At 35.1% G+C, this 20,191-nt stretch overlaps 2 protein-coding genes across 3 annotated transcripts in view; one reads left to right on the forward strand and one right to left on the reverse strand.

Annotated features, from left to right (window-relative positions):
• The window catches only part of LOC148949816 (helix-loop-helix protein 2-like), a 50,829-nt gene extending 40,262 nt beyond the window's left edge, over window positions 1–10,567 (forward strand). Inside the window, exon 3 of the mRNA XM_089093768.1 lies at window positions 10,236–10,567. Coding sequence (XP_088949894.1) covers window positions 10,236–10,467 — 232 coding nt within the window. The 3' untranslated portion in view covers window positions 10,468–10,567. The remainder of the gene's footprint in view (window positions 1–10,235) is intronic.
• LOC148949815 (uncharacterized) overlaps window positions 1–20,191 on the reverse strand; it is a 125,032-nt gene that overhangs the window by 68,202 nt on the left and 36,639 nt on the right. The gene's annotated exons all lie outside the window — the stretch shown is intronic.

Here is a 20,191-nt window from a genome sequence, read left to right on the forward strand (position 1 = left end):
AATTTCAGAGAAAGTTACTTTCATATGTCCATCCTAAACCCATTTTGCAACTTGAAGTACTTATCTTTTTCACCCACTTTCTCAATGAAAAAGAAATTAGTTTTTAATCAATTTTATTTTTCCAAAAAATATAAAAATTTTCCACTTCGGTTCAGATTTTTCTCAAGGGGATGAAAAAATTTAAAATAATGTTCCAAATTTTCTCAACAAAGTGAAGAAAAGTTTATGATCTCTTCTGAATTTTACCAAAGAACACGCTCCAATTCTAATTTCTCCAGAGAAAAAAAAAATCTTCCAATTCATTTCTTTATTTCACAAAGACATAAAGAAATTTAAAGTTCAATTCTAATTTTTCGGTGGATGATAGAAAAAGTAATACCAAACTTGTGAATATTTTCCTGGAAGATGAAAAGTTCTTGTCCAATTTAAAATTTTCTCAACGAAGTGATGAAAAGTTCAAGTTCTCTTCTGAACTTTACCATAGAACACACTTCAATGCTAATTTCTCCAGAGAAAACAAAAATCTTCCACTTAAATTCTTAATTTCACAAAGACATAAAGAAATTTTAAGTTCAATTCTAAATTTTTCGGTGGAAGATGGAAAAAGTAATACAATACTTGTGAATATTTTCCCGGAAGATAAAAAGCTCTAGTTCAATTTACAATTTCCTCAACGAAGTGAAGAAAAGGTCAAGTTCTCTTCTGAATTTTACTAAAGAACACAATACAGTTCTAGTTTCACCAGAGAAAATAAAAATCTTCCACTTCAGTTCTTTATTTCACAATGACATAAAGAAATTTAAAGTTCAATTCTAAATTTTTCGGCGGAAGATAGAAAAAGTAATACCATACTTGTGAATATTTTCATGGAAGATAAAAAGTTCTAGTTCAATTTACAATTTCCTCAACGAAGTGAAGAAAAGTTCAAGTTCTCTTATGAATTTTACTAAAGAACACAATTCAATTATAATTTCACCAAAGAAAATAAAAATCTTCCACTTAAGTTCTTTATTTCACAATGACATACAGAAATTTAAAATTCATTTCTAAATTTTTCGGTGGAAGATAGAAAAAGTAATACCATACTTGTGAATATTTTCATGGAAGATGAAAAGTTCCAGTTCAATTTTAAATTTTCTCAAATAAGTGAAGAAAAGTTCAAGTTCTCTTCTGAACTTTACAAAAGAACACAATTCAATTCTAATTTCTCCAGAGAAAATAAAAATCTTCCACTTAAGTTCTTAATTTCACAAAGACATAAAGAAATTTAAAGTTCAATTCTAATTTTTGATGGAAGATAGAAAAAGTAATACCATACTTGTGAATATTTTCCCGGAAGATAAAAAGTTCTAGTTCAATTTACAATTTCCTCAACGAAGTGAAGAAAAGGTCAAGTTCTCTTCTGAATTTTACTAAAGAACACAATTCAATTCTAATTTCTCCAGAGAAAACAAAAATCTTCCACTTAAGTTCTTTATTTCACAAAGACATAAAGAAATTTAAAGTTCAATTCTAAGTTTTTCGGTGGAAGATATAAAAAGTAATACTATACTTGTGAATATTTTACCTGAAGATAAAAAGTTCTAGTTCAATTTAAAATTTACTCAACGAAGTGAAGAAAAGTTCAAGTTCTCATCTTAATTTTACTACAGAACACAATTCAGTTCTAATTTCACCAGATAAAATTAAAATCTTCCACTGCACCTATTTATTTCACAAGGAAATAAAGAAATTTAAAGTTCAATTCTAAATTTATCATTGGAAGATAGAAAGATTAATACCATACTTGTGAATATTTTCACGGAAGATAAAAAGTTCTAGTTCAATTAAAATTTTCTCGACATAGTGAAGAAAAGTTCAAGTTCTCTTCTGAACTTTACCAAAGATCACACTTCAATTCTAGTTTCTCCAGAGAAAATAAAAAATATTCCATTTCAGTTTTAAGGTCCCCAAAGAAATAAAGAAATTTAAAGTTCTATTCTAAATTTTTAGCTGAAAGAAAGAAAAAGTAATACTATGATTGTGATTATTTTCCATGAAGATCAAAAGTTTCACTTTATTTATAATTTTTCTTAAATTTGATTCTGATTTTTCTCAAAGAAATAAAAAATTTAAAGTTCTGTTCCAAATTTTTCATAGAAGATAGAAAAAGTTATACATTGATTGTGAATATTCAACATGAACATATAGAACTCCACTTTAATTCAGAGTTTTCTCGAAGAAGCGCAAAATGTTCAAGTTCTCTTCTGAATTTTCTTAAAGAAGAGAAAAAGTTAGCTCAATTCTGAATTTTACCCATGAAAATGAAAAAACCTTCCACTTCAATTCAAAATTTCTCAAAGACATAAAAATTTAAATTTCAGTTCTAAACTTTTCTGTAGAAGATAGGAAAAGTTATACTATGATTTTGATTATTTTCCAGTGAAGATAAAAAGTTTCACTTTAATTCTAATTTTATTAAATTCATTTCCGATTTTTTTCAAAGAGATTAAAAATTTAAATTGTTTAAGTTATGTTAGGTTAAATTATCATGAGCGCTCATGATAAGTTAACCTAACCTTTTCCGGCGAGTATGGTTAGGTTTGGTTAAGTTAGGTTAGGTTAGCACACGTACGCTTCACTTAGGTTAGCTTAGCTTAGGTGAGAGACAAGCAAAAAGTTAGGTGTATGATTAGGTTAGGTTAGGTTAGATTAAGTTAGGTTAGGTTAAGTTAGGTTAGGCTAGGTTAGCCTACGTACGCGCGCGGACGTAGGCTAACCTAGCCGAACCTAACTGATCCTCACCTAACTTAATCTAACCGAACCTATCCTAATCATACACCTAACTTTTTGCCTGTCTCTCACCTAAGCTAAGCTAACCTAAGTGAAGCGTACGTGGGCTAACCTAACCTAACATAACCTAACCTAACTTAATCTAGCCTAACCTAACCATACTCGCCGGAAAAGGTTAGGTTAACTTATCATGAGCGCTCATGATAAGTTAACATAAACTAACTTAAACAATTTAAATTTTTTAGCTCTTTGAAAAAAATCGGAACTGAATTTAAGAAAATTAGAATTTAAGTGAAACTTTTTATCTTCACTGGAAAATAATCAAAATCATATTATAACTTTTCCTATCTTCTACAGAAAAGCTTAGAACTGACAATTAAATTTTATGTCTTTGAGAACTTTTGAATTGAAGTGGAAGGTTTTTTCATTTTCAGGGGTAAAATTCAGAATTGAGCCAACTTTTTTCTCTTCTTTAAGAAAATTCAGAAGAGAACATGAACATTTTGCACTTCTTCGAGAAAACTCTGAATTAAAGTGGAGTTCCTTATCTTCATGTTGAATATTCACAATCAATGTATAACTTTTTCTATCTTCTATGAAAAATTTGGAACAGAACTTTAAATTTTTATTTCTTTGAGAAAAATCAGAACCAAATTTAAGAAAAAATATAAATAAAGTGAAAATTTTGATCTTCATGTAAAATAATCACAATCATAGTATTACTTTTTCTTTCTTTCATCTAAAAATTTAGAATAGAACTTTAAATTTCTTTATTTATTTGGGGAACTTAAAACTGAAATGGAATATTTTTTATTTTCTCTGGAGAAATTAGAATTGAAGTGTGATCTTTGGTAAAGTTCAGAAGAGAACTTGAACTTTTCTTCACTATGTCGAGAAAATTTTAATTGAACTAGAACTTTTTATCTTCCGTGAAAATATTCTGAAGTATGGTATTACTTTTTCTATCTTCCATGGATAAATTTAGAATTGAACTTTAAATTTCTTTATGTCCTTGTGAAATAAAGAGGTGAAGTGGAAGATTTTTATTTTCTCTGGTGAAATTAGAATTGAATTGTGTTCTTTAGTAAAATTCAGATGAGAACTTGAACTTTTCTTCACTTCGTTGTGTAAATTTTAAATTGAACTAGAACTTTTTATCTTCCGGTAAAATATTCACAAGTATAGTATTACTTTTTCTATCTTCCACCGAAAAACTTAGAATTGAACTTTAAATTTCTTTATGTCATTGTTAAATAAAGAACTTAAGTGGAAGTTTTTTGTTTTCTATGGAGAAATTAGAATTGAATTGTGTTCTTTAGTAAAATTCAGAAGAGAACTTGACCTTTTCTTCACTTCGTTGAGGAAATTGTAAATTGAACTATAACTTTTTATCTTCCGGGAAAATATTAACAAGTATGGTATTACTTTTTCTATCTTCCACCAAAAATTAGAATTGAACTTTAAATTTCTGTATGTCATTGTGAAATAAAGAACTTAAGTGGAAGATTTTTATTTTCTCTGGAGAAATTAGAATTGAATTGTGTTCTTTGGTAAAGTTCAGAAGAGAACTTGAACTTTTCTTCACTTCTTTGAGAAAATTTAAAATTGAAGTAGAACTTTTCGTCTTCCATGAAAATATTCACAAGTATGGTATTACATTTTCTATCTTCGACCAACAAATTTAGAAATGAACTTTAAATTTCTTTATGTCATTGAGAAATAAAGAACTTAAGTGAAGGATTTTTATTTTATCTGGTGAAATTAGACTGGAATTGTGTTCTTTAGTAAAATTAAGATGAGAACATGAACTTTCCTTCACTTCGTTGAGGAAATTGTAAATAAAACTAGAAATTTTTATCTTCCATGAAAATATTCACAAGTATAGTATTACTTTTTCTATCTTCCGCCGAAAAATTTAGAATTGAACTCTAAATTTCTTTATGTCATTGTGAAATAAAGAACTGAAGTGGAAGATTTTTATTTTCTCTGGTGAAATTAGAATTGTATTGTTTTCTTTAGTAAAATTCAGAAGAGAACTTGACCTTTTCTTCACTTCGTTGAGGAAATTGTAAATTGAACTAGAGCTTTTTATCTTCCGAGAAAATATTCACAAGTATGGTATTACTTTTTCCATCTTCCACCGAAAAATTTAGAATTGAACTTTAAATTTCTTTATGTCTTTGTGAAATTAAGAATTTAAGTGGAAGATTTTTGTTTTCTCTGGAGAAATTAGCATTGAAGTGTGTTCTTTGGTACAGTTCAGAAGAGAACTTGAACTTTTCTTCACTTCGTTGAGAAAATTTTAAATTGGACAAGAACTTTTAATCTTCCAGGAAAATATTCACAAGTTTGGTATTACTTTTTCTATCTTCCACCGAAAAATTAGAATTGAACTTTAAATTTCTTTATGTCTTTGTGAAATATAGAACTGAATTGGAAGATTTTTGTTTTCTCTGGAGAAATTAGAATTGGAGCGTGTTCTTTGGTAAAATTCAGAAGAGATCATAAACTTTTCTTTACTTTGTTGAGAAAATTTGGAACATTATTTTAATTTTTTTCATCCCCTTGAGAAAAATCTGAACCGAAGTGGAAAATTTTTATATTATTTGGAAAAATAGAATTGATTAAAAACTAATTTCTTTTTCATTGAGAAAGTGGGTGAAAAAGATAAGTACTTCAAGTTGCAAAATGGGTTTAGGATGGACATTAAGAAAGTAACTGGCTCTGAAATGGTCTTTGAAAAGTATTTCTTAGTGTTGAGGTAACCAAAAAGCTGTATAAGTATGGTTCTGGGTCAAAAAGATAAGTACTTCAAGTTGGAAATTGGGGTTAGAAGGGACATTAAGAAAGTAACTTGCTCTGAATATGGTCTTTGAAAAGTATTTATTGGTGTTGAGGTATCCAAAAAGCTGTAAAGTATAGTTGTGGGGAAAAAGATAAGTACTTCAAGTTGCAAAATAGGTTTAGGAGGGACATTAGGAAAGTAACTTGCTCTGAAATGGTCTTTGAAAAGTATTTTTTGGTGTTGAAGTATCCAAAAACCTGTAAATTATAGGTGAGGATGAAAAAGATAAGTACTTCATGTTGAAAAATTGGATTAGAAGGGACATTAAGAAAGTAACTTTCTCTGAAATGGTCTTTGAAAAGTATTTATTGGTGTTGCGGTATCCAAAAAGCTGTAAAGTATAGTTGTGGATGAAAAAGATAAGTAATTCAAGTTGTAAAATGGGTTTAGGAGGGACATTAAGAAAGTAACTTGATCTGAAATGGTCTTTGAAAAGTATTTCTTGGAGTTGAGGTATACAAAAAGCTGTAAGGTTTCGTTGTGATGAAAAAGATAAGTACTTAAATTTGGAAAATGGGTTTATGAGGTACATTAAGAAAGTAACTTGCTATGATATGGTCTTTGAAAAGTATTTCTTGGTGTTGAGGTATCCAAAATGCTGTAAAGTATAGTTTCGGGTGAAAAAGATAAGTACTTCAAGTTGCAAAATGGGTTTAGGAGTGACATTAAGAAAGTAACTTTCTCTGAGATGGTCTTTGAAAAGTATTTCTTGGTGTTGAGGTAACCAAAAAGCTGTAGGGTATAGTTGTGATCAAAAAGACAAGTACTTCAAGTTGGAAAATGGGTTTAGGAGTGTAATTAAGAAAGTAACTTGCTCTGAAATGGTCTTTGAAAATTATTTCTTGGTGTTGAAGCATCCAAAAATCTGTAAAGTATATTTTTGGTTTAAAAAGATAAGTAATTCAAGGTGGAAAATGGGTTTAGAAGGGACATTAGGAAAGTAACTTGATCTGAAATGGTCCTTGAAAATTATTTCTTGGTGTTGATGGATCAAAAAATGTGTATTGTATATTTGCGGGTGAAAATGAAAAGTACTTCAAGTTGGAAAATGGGCTTAGGAGTGAAATTAAGAAATTAACTTGCTCTGAAATGGTCTTTGAAAAGTATTTCTTGGTGTTGAGGTATCCAAAAAGCTGCCAAGTATAGTTGTGATGAAAAAGATAAGTACTTCAGGTTGGAAACTTGGTTTAGGAGGGACATTAAGAAAGTAACTTGCTCTGAAATGGTCTTTGAAAAGTATTTCTTGGTTTTGAGGTATCCAAAAAGCTGTAAGGTATAGTTGCGGTTGAAAAAGATAATTACTTCAAGTTGGAAAATGGGTTTAGTAGGGACATTAGGAAAGGAACTTGCTCTGAAATGGTCCTTGAAAAGTATTTCTTGGTGTTGTGGTATCAAAAAAAGCTGTAAAGTATAGTTGCGAGTGAAAAAGATAAGTACTTCAAGTTGGAAAATGGGTTTAGAAGGGACATTAGGAAAGCAACTTGCTCTGAAATGGTCTTTGAAAAGTATTTCTTGGTGTTGAGGTAACCAAAAAGGTGTAAAGTATAGTTTCGGGTGAAAAAGATAAGTACTTCAAGTTGGAAAATGGGTTTAGAAGGGACATTAGGAAAGTATCTTGCTCTGAAATGGTCTTTGAAATGTATTTCTTGGTGTTGAGGTATCCCAAAAGCTGTAAAGTATAGTTGTGAGTGAAAAAGATAAGTGCTTCAAGTTGGAAAATGGATTTAGGAGTGACATTAAGAAAGTAACTTGCTCTGAAATGGTCTTTGAAAAGTATTTCTTGGTTTTGAGGTGTCCAAAAAGCTGTAGAGTATAGTTGAGTGTGAAAAAGATAAGTCCTTCAAGTTGCAAAATGGGTTTAGGAGGGACATCAAGAAAGTAACTTGCTCTGAAATGACTTTTGAAAAATATTTCTTGGTGTTGAGGTATCCAAAAGCTGTAGAGTATAGTTGTGGGTGAAAAAGATAAGTACTTCAAGTTAGAAAATGGGTTTAGGAGGGACATTAAGAAAGTAACTTGCTCTGAAGTTGTTCTGAAAAGTGGATCTGGAAAATAGGTTCTGGAACTTGTTCTGAAAAGATATAATAAAGCCATAAAAAAGCATTAAAAAAATGGAGAGGGGACTCTTTGGGGCCCGGGGAGGACCTTTGGGGATCCGGGGGCACTTGAGGACCGGGTGGTCCTTTGGGTGCCCGGGGGAGCTTTGAGGACCAGGGGAGGACCTTTGGGGGTCTGAGGAGGGCGTTTGGGGGATAAAATTTCGAAATTTTTACTTTTTAGTTTACTTTTTTTGCGGCGCATCCCTGCGGCGCATCCTGCGGCTCTTTCCTGCGGTGCCTCCCTACGGTGTATCCCCTGCGGCGCTTTCCTGAACCACGGCGCATCCCAGCGGCACATCCTGCGGCGCTTTCCTGGCCCACGGCGCATCCCGGCAGCGCTTCTCTGGCCCGGGGGACCTTTGGGGGCCGGCTGAGGGCCTTTGGGGCACAGGGAGGGCCTTTGGGGCACAGGGATGGCCTTTGGATGCCTGGGGGACATTTGGGGCCCGGGGGAGGGCCTTGGGGCCCCGGGGGGGCCGTGGGCAGCTCGCGGTGCCTGTGGGGCCCCGGGGGAGGCCATGTGGGGGTGGGGGGGGGCCTTTGGGGTACCAGTGGCCCTTTGGGAGCTTGGGGGGCCTTTGAGTGTCCGGGGGGCAGTTGGGGGCCTGGGGGACATTTGGGGACGGGGTGGAGGGCCTTTGGGAGCTTGGGGGGCCTTTGAGGACCGGTGGCTTCCTTTGGGGTTGGGGTAGGAGGATTGGAACCCTTTGGGGTTGGGTTAGAGGACCTCACAACACTGTTCAAATGAAACTTGTGTATTATAACGACCACAGAGTTTCACCATTAAATTCTCTTCTAAAATCTCTTCAAAAATCTTCTTTTAAAATGTCTCTATCTGTTTCGCCGAAATAGTTCCATAACCTGTCTAAAACGGTTTCGCCCAAATAATCCATAAACGCAAATTCAGCGTGTTCCTTTGTTATTGGCATCTCTGCGCTAACGCGTTTCAATTAATAGGAAACCTTTTCGCGCGCTAAAACAATTCATCGCTAAGATGTTTCTTGCCTAATTGTTTCCATGGCCTTTGGTTATTAATATCCTTTGGAGTTCGACCAGTAGAACTGTTCCCGAGGCAAAGACATTAATGACTCGGATCTATTCCTGGAGAAATGTTTCTAGGCGAAAATTTTTAAAGTCTGACAAATGATGTCATTGATTGATTGATCTGTCAAGAAAGGGGACATTAATTTGTTGTTTCTAAGGGGAATTATTGATTCACGATAGGTGAATTGAGGTCGACAGCACAGGTGTTCCAAGGTTGATGTTGTTGTTGTTGTAAGTGCACGCTCTCAGCGAACTTTATGTAAATCAAGTTCACAGGTGCTACTCGTGACAGGACCACGTGGTTTATGGTTTTCCAAGTGAGAAAATTCCTGTTTTTTCATTCTCAGTGAGAAAACCATAAAACAGACATGAATTGCTGTTGACATCCATAAATGTGACAAAGTTCCTGTTTTTCAAATTCTCACTGACAAAAACCATAAAACATACATAAATTGCTGTTGACATCCATGAAAGTGAGAAAGTTTCTGTTTTTCCATTCTCACTGACAAAAACCATAAAAACATCAAAATTCCTGGTTTTTCAAGTGAGAAAATTCCTGTTTTTCAAATTCTCAGTGAGAAAACCATAAACCACGTGGTTCTATGCTCATATATGGTGTTAAAAAAAGTTGTAGGTGGCAGCAGGGGTGCGTGACACGAGTACTAGGGTCACTTCTACTGGTGTTAACATACCTAACATTGGCACAGGAGGGAAATGTTTATATTTAGATGTCTTTCACACTTCAATGCAATAATGGTAGCAGATAATTTCGGAGACCACGGTGCCTTTCCATGACGACAAATAAAAGTTCAAATAGGGATAACATCCTTTTAATAGACAGTGTTTCACAAACAGTGATAGAAATTCACAAAAAATACCAGATATTTCGGTGACATATGCAGTGAACGTCATCAGTAGTCAAACGACTGAGTAGTCACTACGTCATCAGTAGTAAAAAGCTTTACTACTGATGACGTTCACTGCATATGTGATCGAAATATCTGGTATTTTTTGTGAATTTCTATCACTGTTTGTGAAACACTATCTATTAAAAGGATGTTATCCCTATTTGAACTTGTATTTATCGTAATAGTGGTAGCAATTCTCCATCTCAGTTCTTCAACTTTGCAAGGGGTCTTAACTTGTCACTAACTTGTTATAGTTAAGTGTGGGCCAGGGCGATAATTGTGGTAACGCTTAGTTATAAAAGATGAAAAATAAAGATTCTAGAGAAAAAGAAAGAACTTTCTAAACCAAAAAATAGAAAACAACTTAAAGCAAAGATTCCAACTTAGGTAAAAAGAAAAATTTTTAAACGTAAGTAAAAAAAAATACACTTTAAATGCCAGTCTCCCTCCCACGAGTAGGTCAAATATCCTTCGAAATAAATTACTATACACTACTAAAATTACTCAGAAGTTAAAAATAATGATTCCAAATAAAACATGATCCTGTTTAATTGTGATATTTCACAGGTGGGAATTGGCCGAACATCGAATTGATAGTTCTGGAAGAATCGTGAAACCCTGCATAACAAGTCGAGAAAGATGGCGACAACAAAATGTTAGTGGTGCTTTTGCTGAGCTAAGAAAATTAGTCCCAACATATCCACCGGACAAGAAGTTGAGCAAAAATGAAGTTCTGAGACTAGCAATCAAATATATTCAACTATTGTCAAGTATAGTTGCGTGGCAAGAAAAACAGTGACAGAAAAGTAATTTGTTGTGATCATTTTGCCATTTCCATTCCAAGTTCCTTATAGATACCATATGTATATATTCTTTGAAAATAAAATATCGTGCGATGTCAATCATTCAAGAATATGATTTTGCTAAGGAATTTAACTTTTAAATAGAATTTCAAATGCCAAGAAGACATAAATAAATTTTGAAATGGAATATCTCAAACCTTAGTTTTTTCTAGAACACTCCCGTAGAAATTTGATAAACAAAATTTCTCAGAATTCTTCTTTTTTAGTGCATGATTCCAAGGCCATATCCGGGGGGGGGGTTGAACACCCCCCCCCCCTAATGTTTGTCTGGCTCGTAAAAACGTAACAAAAATGAATATAAACCAATTGTTAATGCAGTTTTGTTTATTTTTATTAAACTCCCCAGAACGATAAATTCTTTTTAACCCCCCCCCCCCCGGAAGAAAATCCTGGATACGTCCCAGCATGCTCCCTGCATATCTTTAATACATGCTACCGAGTACACGCCTGCATCCTTAGTGCATGCTCTGCACATATTAAACAGAAGAACAACTTACAGTAATTTTCATTGTGCAAACTTCATCGAACCATTCTCAGAGAAAATTATGATGTTATCTCCCAATATGGAGGTATATCCAGAGTTTCTTTTTGAAGTTAAGGGCGATATTATTCAATGCGCTTACGAGAAAGTTTATGCATAATTTTACATCGGCTATTATGGAGAAGGGCCAATGGGTCTTTGCGTAGGGGAGCGGAAGAGGTGCCTGAAGCCATGAAAAGTTTATATTCATGCCCAAAATTTCCTAACTTGACTTCAGATAGATATAAGAGGAGGCGCGAAAAGGATGTTTGAATTTAATCCCCAAAGTTCCTTCATTCCCGGGAACATTTTCGGATTGAGCGCATAATATGGTTGTTGCGAGGTAATAGCTCCCATCAACTTGTAAAAACATTTTAAGTGTAACATAAAAGATCACCTCCCCGTGCTTTTCAAAAAGGGGAGGGGAGAGGGTGAAATGTCTGCCAGAGGCTTAGTTTCTACCAGGATTTCCATGATAATTTTTTCTTTCTTTTTTAAACTTTTACGTGTCTTCTTGTTTTTCCAGAGGACATTGGGCCCTGGCAGGGGACTCCCTGTTGGCAAAATTCCCCCAAAAAAGATTAAAGATGAAGTTTTTGTCCCAGAACCTGAACAATTAAAAGAAACAAAGGTGCGGCGATATGTCTTTCATAATGACAAAAAGGCGATATGAGGCAAAAGTTAAAGGTACAATAAAAAAAAAACGTAATTTTACAAAGGCAATACTTCTAATTTAAGGTGTATTTGGACGTCATTACATCAAGAAAAGGCTCAAATTGTCTGCGTTTAGAAGACAAGTGACAGTGAGAATCTATATATAGAAGCCTGACGCGTGCCAAGTGCAGGGGCCCAGTGGCGAAGCCACCGTGCTCCCGGTACTAATTAGCATCAACTAATTTGCTTTTCCAGAAGGAATGGGTCTAAATTTCAGAAAACTACTATCTTAGATCCAAATTCTTGCGAAATTATTTTTATCTGCCAGATGGGCCGGAAAATATTGCTCAGACACCATAAATATTTTTGCAGTTTGCAGTTAAGTAAAAGTATTTTATTTAAAATTTTCAGGAATTATTCTAGTTTCGGTTGACAAATCAGATTTTTTTTAGAAAAACCTCCAAAATTTACTGCATTTTACATAACTATGTCTACAAGCTTTTATAATGGTAAAAGTTCTTTGTAAAAATACTGATTATTGCTTTTCCTTAGACCAAAATAACTTAAATCATTTAAAGAAAATGAAAATCGGAACTTGGAATATTACCATGTTAAAAAATAACTATCATATCGACATTTTGACTAACGAATTCAGACGATTCGAACTGGACTTATTAGGAGTTTCAGAAACTCCTATCCCAGGGACAGGAAGCATGAAAATAGGCAAGATAGAATTTATTTACTCAGGCAGGATGGATGGGGTACATAGACAGGGGAGTGGGGCTCATGATAAATAAGGAAGTTACAAAGTCTTGTTTAGGCCGGGTAGGTATTAATAATAGAAGACTAATCGCTCATTTCATGACTAAAAAAGCAGGGTATCAATTATAGTAATATATGCCGCTGTAAAACCGACTGACGGAGATAGTAGTGACTCAGATGAATTTTACTTACAGTTGCAGGACAAATAGACAGGGTCCCAGGTAGAAATATGGTGTTTTTATTAGGAAATTTTAACGCCGAGGTCGGTAGAAATAAGGATAGATGGTGTCCTAGGCTAGGTAAATTTGGTGTAGGGAAAGAAAACAGTAATCGCTACAGACTGCTACAATTTTGTAGGTAAAACAATCTAGTTATAATCAATACAGCATTTGGTCGTAAAATGGCCCTTAAGTTAACGTGGTATTCACGTGATGGTAAGACAGCAAACCTTGTTGATTATGTTATTGTAAACTGAAGACTGACAGGGTTAGTACAAGATACTAGGGTATATCAGAGTGCTGTAACTGATGATAAATGTAAACATCACCATCGGGTAGTGTCTAGGGTTAATTCAAAGCTGAAATTTCGGAAGGGTAACTCCCTCCCGGGATGTTATGATGTTGGTAGACTCCAGGATGAGAATTTGAGAGAAAATTTTCAGGAACAGTTGAATACTAAAGTAGAGAGTTTAAAATTTGATAACGTAGAAGATGGATGGAAAACTGTAGGGAAAATAATTTCGTAAGTTGCTTATGGTGTCTTGGGGAAGAAAGTTGAGAACGCAGCTAGGCATATTAGTGAAAAAGCTTTATGTTTAATAGAGAGGAGAATGGGCTTGTACAAGAACTATCTGAGTGACAGATCATATGAAAACAAGATGAATGTAAAGAAAGCTAAGAAAGCAATAAATATGAACTAAGGAGGTGTTAAGTGGATGCCAGGATAAAATTGCCGAGGATCTGGGAGATGCAGATAGACGGCATAAATAGTAAAATGTTGCACTGGCATGTTAATAAATGGAGAGGGAGTAGTCAATTCACACTTGTCCCTGTTAAATATAAAAACGAGGCCACGATTAGTATTGGGAAAGAGTTAAAGAGAGATGAGCAGAACATGTTGAAAATGTGCTAAACCGAGATAGAGTTGCAGGAAAAAAACTAGAGGAAAATGAAAAAGTTTGTGATATCTTAGATGTGAAAGATCTGTTTTGTTGGGAAGACTTAACGACAGTACTAAAAGGATTAAAAAATAATAGGGCCCCAGGTCCTGATGGTGTGGTAAATGATTTTCTTAAATATTGTGGCTCTGAGGTTAGAAATAAGTTACTGAAGATTGTGAACATGATTTTTGAAAAAGGGGAAGTACCTAGCGATTTTAGGAAACCCCGAATTAAAACACTGTATAAGAAAGGTGATAAGAGTGAGTGTGGTAATTATCGAGGAATTAGCCTGGTCTCTGTAGGGAGCAAATTACTTAGTAATATGATACTTTTTAGACTGAGAGATGCTGTAGACAAAGTTGTAAGAGAAGAACAATACGGTTTTAGAAAGGGTGGAGGATATATCGACCGAATTTTCTTTCTTATGTTGATAATTGAGAAGTGCTTGAGTTATCAAACACCTTCAGTCCTCAGTTTTATATACATGACCAAGCGTTCCATTCTGTTGATATAAGAGCTTTAACAAAGGTATTATCCTTGTATGGTATACTAGACAAACACATTAAAGTGATTAGTGCCATGTACAAGAATAGCATTGCTGCATTTAAGGTAGGAAATGAGGCTAGTACCTGCTTTCGTATTAAATCAGGAGTTAAGCACGGCTGTGCTCTATTTCCATCTATATGGATCGTTTTGATGGACTTTTTCTTAAGGAGCACAGGAAAGGCAATGGGAGAACACCGAATCAAATCGGGAGGGAAAACTTTCCTGGGCTTAGATTATGCTGATGATTTAAGCATCCGAGATGAAAGTGTGAGTAAAACAAATGCACTTTTAGAGGTTTTGCGAGTTCAGGGTGCTACAATAGGTTTATAAATTATTATTATTAAAAAGACTAAGTCGCCAGGGCTAGGACTAAGTGAAGATGAAAGTAGGAAGTTGGGTAACGAAAAGATTAATCAGGTGGACAGCTTCACTTACCTTGGTGATATTATTAGATAAGACGGCGGGTGCAGTGAAGATATGAAAAGTAGAATAGCTAAGGCTCAGGGTGTTTTGTTACAGTTGAAAAAAACTTTGGAAGAACAGAAAGATAAATCTGCAAACCAAGATAAGAATATTGGGAGCTACAGTAATGATAGTGGTCAAATATGATTCTAAAGCATGAACGCTCCGAAAAGCGGATGAAGATTTGCAAGATATTTGCTATTTTCCAGAGAAATTGCCTACGGATGTTCTGGGTAATCGACTGACTGACCGTATTTCAAACAGTAGGCTGTGCGAATAGTGTGGTTCAATCGAGCTTTCTAGGGCTACAATGAGATAAAGGTTGAGATGTCGTGACAATGAGAGAGAGGTTGAGAAAGCTGGTCGTCCACGGTTGGGGTGGGAGGATGTCACAAAGAAAGATTTCAGGGAAATGAGTTGTGGGAAGGGGGGACCCTTCAGACACGGAGATACGCTCAAATATGAAATAAAAGAGCACGGATAAGGGGTGACAGAGTGTCCAGATAATCTTGAATAGCCGGTGCAACCTTGTTTAGTGGATCAATACAGAAAGAGGAGGCGGTGAGCTCTTCCAATAGGGAACTTTCTGGGGCCACCAACGCATGTAAACGTTTCGAAGACATAAAACTCATCCCCAGAAATGTGATAAAATGACTTGATGCTGTCAAAAATACCAAGCAGGATGATCATCCCTATGAGGAGAAATGCGAAGAGTGGAAGATACATTTAAGGGGGTCAACGGTCCTGGGTAGAAACAGAGACAAGTTCCATGCTGTTGCTTCGAAAGTAGCCAAGAAACTTTTCCTCTTCATGAGTAATGACCAGGCAACAAATGGAGTCAACAGCTAGTCCTACCGCGTTCCCCACCCAGGAAAACGGACGAAAATCACTACATTCGGGGTAGCCCAAGTATTGAGAGCTAACAGCGTTGGGAACACATCTAGACAACTTTCGACAAATCCGTTATAAATAGAAAGATCTTCTCCTCCGCAAACCAATCAGGTTCAAGCGGGATTTTATTGATATCACGGAAACACATCTACCCAGCATCAGCGAACAGCAGATAGGAGCTGTAATTCTCGTACCCTTGGGAAGACAAGATAGACCACATAAAAAAGAGGTCAACTTTTTCCAGACGAAAGTAGCAAGAAAATCACTGCTGTCAGTCGTGTCTCTCTCAGAATAACTGATGATGATCTGATTCGAAAGCAAGGTCAGGAACCTATCTGTGGTACAGCTCAATTCCCCCATTCCCCAAGGCCGGACGAATAGTCTGAAGATTTCTACTCTCAAGTTCAGAGCCTTATTGACACCATTCCAAAGAAGGACATCGTTATAGTCTCTGGAGACTTCGGTGCCATTTTGACGAGTGAAAATAAAGGAAACAACGGCAGGTCGACATCAAAGGAGAGCAATTTATTCAATTAAGCCGAGACAACGGGCTTTCTGTAACATACACAACGTTCAACCACTGACAAAAAGCCACTTGATCGTCCCCAGATCGAAGGACTGTCAGCATGTTAGATTGGATATATATATATATATATATATATATATATATATATATATATATATATATATATATATATATATATATATATATATATATATCAATCCACACTTGTCCCAGTTAAAGATAGAAACGGGGCCACAATTAGGATTAGGAAAGAGTTAAAGAGAGATGGGCAGAACATTTTGAGAATGTGCTAAACCGAGATAGAGTTGCAGGAAAAAAACTAGAGGAAAATGAAAAAGTTTGTGATATCTTAGATGTGAAAGATCTGTTTTGTTGGAAAGACTTAACGACAGTACTAAAAGGATTAAAAAATAATAGGGCCCCAGGTCCTGATGGTGTGGTAAATGATTTTCTTAAATATTGTGGCTCTGAGGTTAGAAATAAGTTACTGAAGATTGTGAACGTGATTTTTGAAAAAGGGGAAGTACCTAGCGATTTTAGGAAACCCCTAATTAAAACACTGTATAAGAAAGGTGATAAGAGTGAGTGTGGTAATTATCGAGGTATTAGCCTGGTCTCTGTAGGGAGCAAATTACTTAGTAATATGATACTTTTTAGACTGAGAGATGCTGTAGACAAAGTTGTAAGAGAAGAACAATACGGTTTTAGAAAGGGTGGAGGATATATCGACCGAATTTTCTTTCTTATGTTGATAATTGAGAAGTGCTTGAGTTATCAAACACCTTCAGTCCTCAGTTTTATATACATGACCAAGCGTTCCATTCTGTTGATAGAAGAGCTTTAACAAAGGTATTATCCTTGTATGGTACACCAGACAAAACAATAAAATAATTAGTGCCATGTACAAGAATAGCATTGCTGCATTTAAGGTAGGAAATGAGGCTAGTACCTGGTTTCGTATTAAATCAGGAGTTAAGCACGGCTGTGCTCTATTTCCATCTATATGGATCGTTTTGATGGACTTTTTCTTAAGGAGCACAGGAAAGGCAATGGGAGAACACCGAATCAAATCGGGAGGGAAAACTTTCCTGGGCTTAGATTATGCTGATGATTTAAGCATCCTAGATGAAAGTGTGAGTAAAACAAATGCACTTTTAGAGGTTTTGCGAGTTCAGGGTGCTACAATAGGTTTATAAATTATTATTATTAAAAAGACTAAGTCGCCAGGGCTAGGACTAAGTGAAGATGAAAGTAGGACGTTGGGTAACGAAAAGATTAATCAGGTGGACAGCTTCACCTACCTTGGTGGTATTATTAAATAAGACGGCGGGAGCAGTGAAGATATGAAAAGTAGAATAGCTAAGGCTCAGGGTGTTTTGTTACAGTTGAAAAAACTTCGGAAGAACAGGAAGATAAGTCTGCAAACCAAGATAAGAATATTGGGAGCTACAGTAATGATAGTGGTCAAATATGATTCTAAAGCATGAACGCTCCGAAAAGCGGATGAAGATTTGCAAGATATTTGCTATTTTCCAGAGAAATTGCCTACGGATGTTCTGGGTACTCGACTGACTGACCGTATTTCAAACAGTAGGCTGTGCGAATAGTGTGGTTCAATCGCGCTTTCTAGGGCTACAATGATATAAAGGTTGAGATGTCGTGACAATGAGAGAGAGGTTGAGAAAGCTGGTCGTCCACGGTTGGGGTGGGAGGATGTCACAAAGAAAGATTTCAGGGAAATGAGTTGTGGGAAGGGGGAATCCTTCAGACACGGAGATACGCTCAAATATGAAATAAAAGAGCACGGATAAGGGGTGACAGAGTGTCCAGATGTTCTTGAATAGCCGGTGCAACCTTGTTTAGTGGATCAATACAGAAAGAGGAGGCGGTGAGCTCTTCCAATAGGGAACTTTCTGGGGCCACCAACGCATGTAAACGTTTCGAAGACATAAAACTCATCCCCAGAAATGTGATAAAATGACTTGATGCTGTCAAAAATACCAAGCAGGATGATCATCCCTATGAGGAGAAATGCGAAGAGTGGAAGATACATTTAAGGGGGTCAACGGTCCTGGGTAGAAACAGAGACAAGTTCCATGCTGTTGCTTCGAAAGTAGCCAAGAAACTTTTCCTCTTCATGAGTAATGACCAGGCAACAAATGGAGTCAACAGCTAGTCCTACCTTGTTCCCCGCCCAGGAAAACGGACGAAAATCACTACATTCGGAGTAGCCCAAGTATTGAGAGCTAACAGCGTTGGGAACACATCTAGACAACTTTCGACAAATCCGTTATAAATAGAAAGATCTTCTCCTCCGCAAACCAATCAGGTTCAAGCGGGATTTTACTGATATCACGGAAACACATCTACCCAGCATCAGCGAACAGCAGATAGGAGCTGTAATTCTCGTACCCTTGGGAAGACAAGATAGACCACATAAAAAAGAGGTCAACTTTTTCCAGACGAAAGTAGCAAGAAAATCACTGCTGTCAGTCGTGTCTCCCTCAGAATAGCTGATGATGATCTGACTCGAAAGCAAGGTCAGGAACCTATCTGTGGTACAGCTCAATTCCCCCATTCCCCAAGGCCGGACGAATAGTCTGAAGATTTCTACTCTCAAGTTCAGAGCCTTATTGACACCATTCCAAAGAAGGACATCGTTATAGTCTCTGGAGACTTCGGTGCCATTTTGACGAGTGAAAATAAAGGAAACAACGGCAGGTCGACATCAAAGGAGAGCAGTTTATTCAATTAAGCCGAGACAACGAGCTTTCTGTAACAAACACAATGTTCAACCACTGACAAAAGGCCACTTGATCGTCCCCAGATCGAAGGACTGTCAGCATGTTAGATTGGATATATATATATATATATATATATATATATATATATATATATATATATATATATATATATATATATATATATATATATATATATATATATATATATATATATATATATATATATATATATATATATATATATATATATATATATATATATATATATATATATATATATATAGCATGTTAGATTATATAATATATATATATATATATATTTAGAACAAAAATTCTAAAAATATTGCTCAGATACCATAAATATTTTTGCAGTTTGCAGTTAAGTAAAAGTATTTTATTTAAAATTTTTAGGAATTATTCTAGTTTTAGTTGACAAATCAGATTTTTTTTTGTTAAAACCTCCAAAAATTACTGCATTTTACATAACTATGTCTACAAGCTTCTTATAATGGTAAAAGTTCTTTGTAAAAATATTGATTTTATTTTAAATACATTTTCAAATTACAAAAGCCCGTAAATGTGAGTTGTGACCCTTTAGACATTGTGTTAGATAAATAACTAATTACATTTGGAAACTCAGGTATCTTATATAAGAGGAATGACGTCTTATGATGTCATGACGTATATGAAGTCATTATAATTTTGTACGTGCATTACTTCGTTGTAATTTTTGATGGCATGACATATATGACGTCATTGTAATTTTTACGTGCATAATGTCATTTCAATTTTTACTACATGACGTCATTTGCATCAAACCAAAATCAAGGCTCTTCACTTCAAACTGTTGGTACTAAGCTTCAAACTTTCTTTTTTTTTAGAACTTTTGAATTGTTGTAATTCCTTGTTAAAATATATACAAATATTTTTGCAAATAGCAGTTTTTTTGCTCTTTGCGCGATTAAATTTCTTTTCATACTACGGTCTATTCAAAGATATTTTATATCTGCGTGCACTCGGCACGTGGCAGGCTTCTATATATGGATTCTCATTCATATTTTTTCGGGAAAAATTAAATCCTGAGACATTCAGGCCTAAAAAAAAAAAATAAAAAATTCTAGATGGGTCAGAAGTTTGAGGAAAATTCGTCAAGAACCTTTATAGAAATCGCACTTGATTCGATAATCAAATATCTCTGAAAGGCTTCAGTATGAAAAGACACTAAATTGCATAAAAAACAAAACTAGTAATTGCAAAAATATTTGTATATATTTAAACAAGAGATTACAACAATTCAAAAACCTTAAAAAGAAAACCAAACGTTTAAAGCTTAGTAGACAATCAGTGTTACAAATCAGAGATGTGTCAATAATCCAATATCTGTGGACCCAAAAAA

Source organism: Artemia sp. Qi Xiang Cuo, chromosome 8 (assembly GCF_049724085.1).
Source record: "Artemia sp. Qi Xiang Cuo chromosome 8, ASM4972408v1, whole genome shotgun sequence".
Taxonomy (NCBI): domain Eukaryota; kingdom Metazoa; phylum Arthropoda; class Branchiopoda; order Anostraca; family Artemiidae; genus Artemia; species Artemia sp. Qi Xiang Cuo.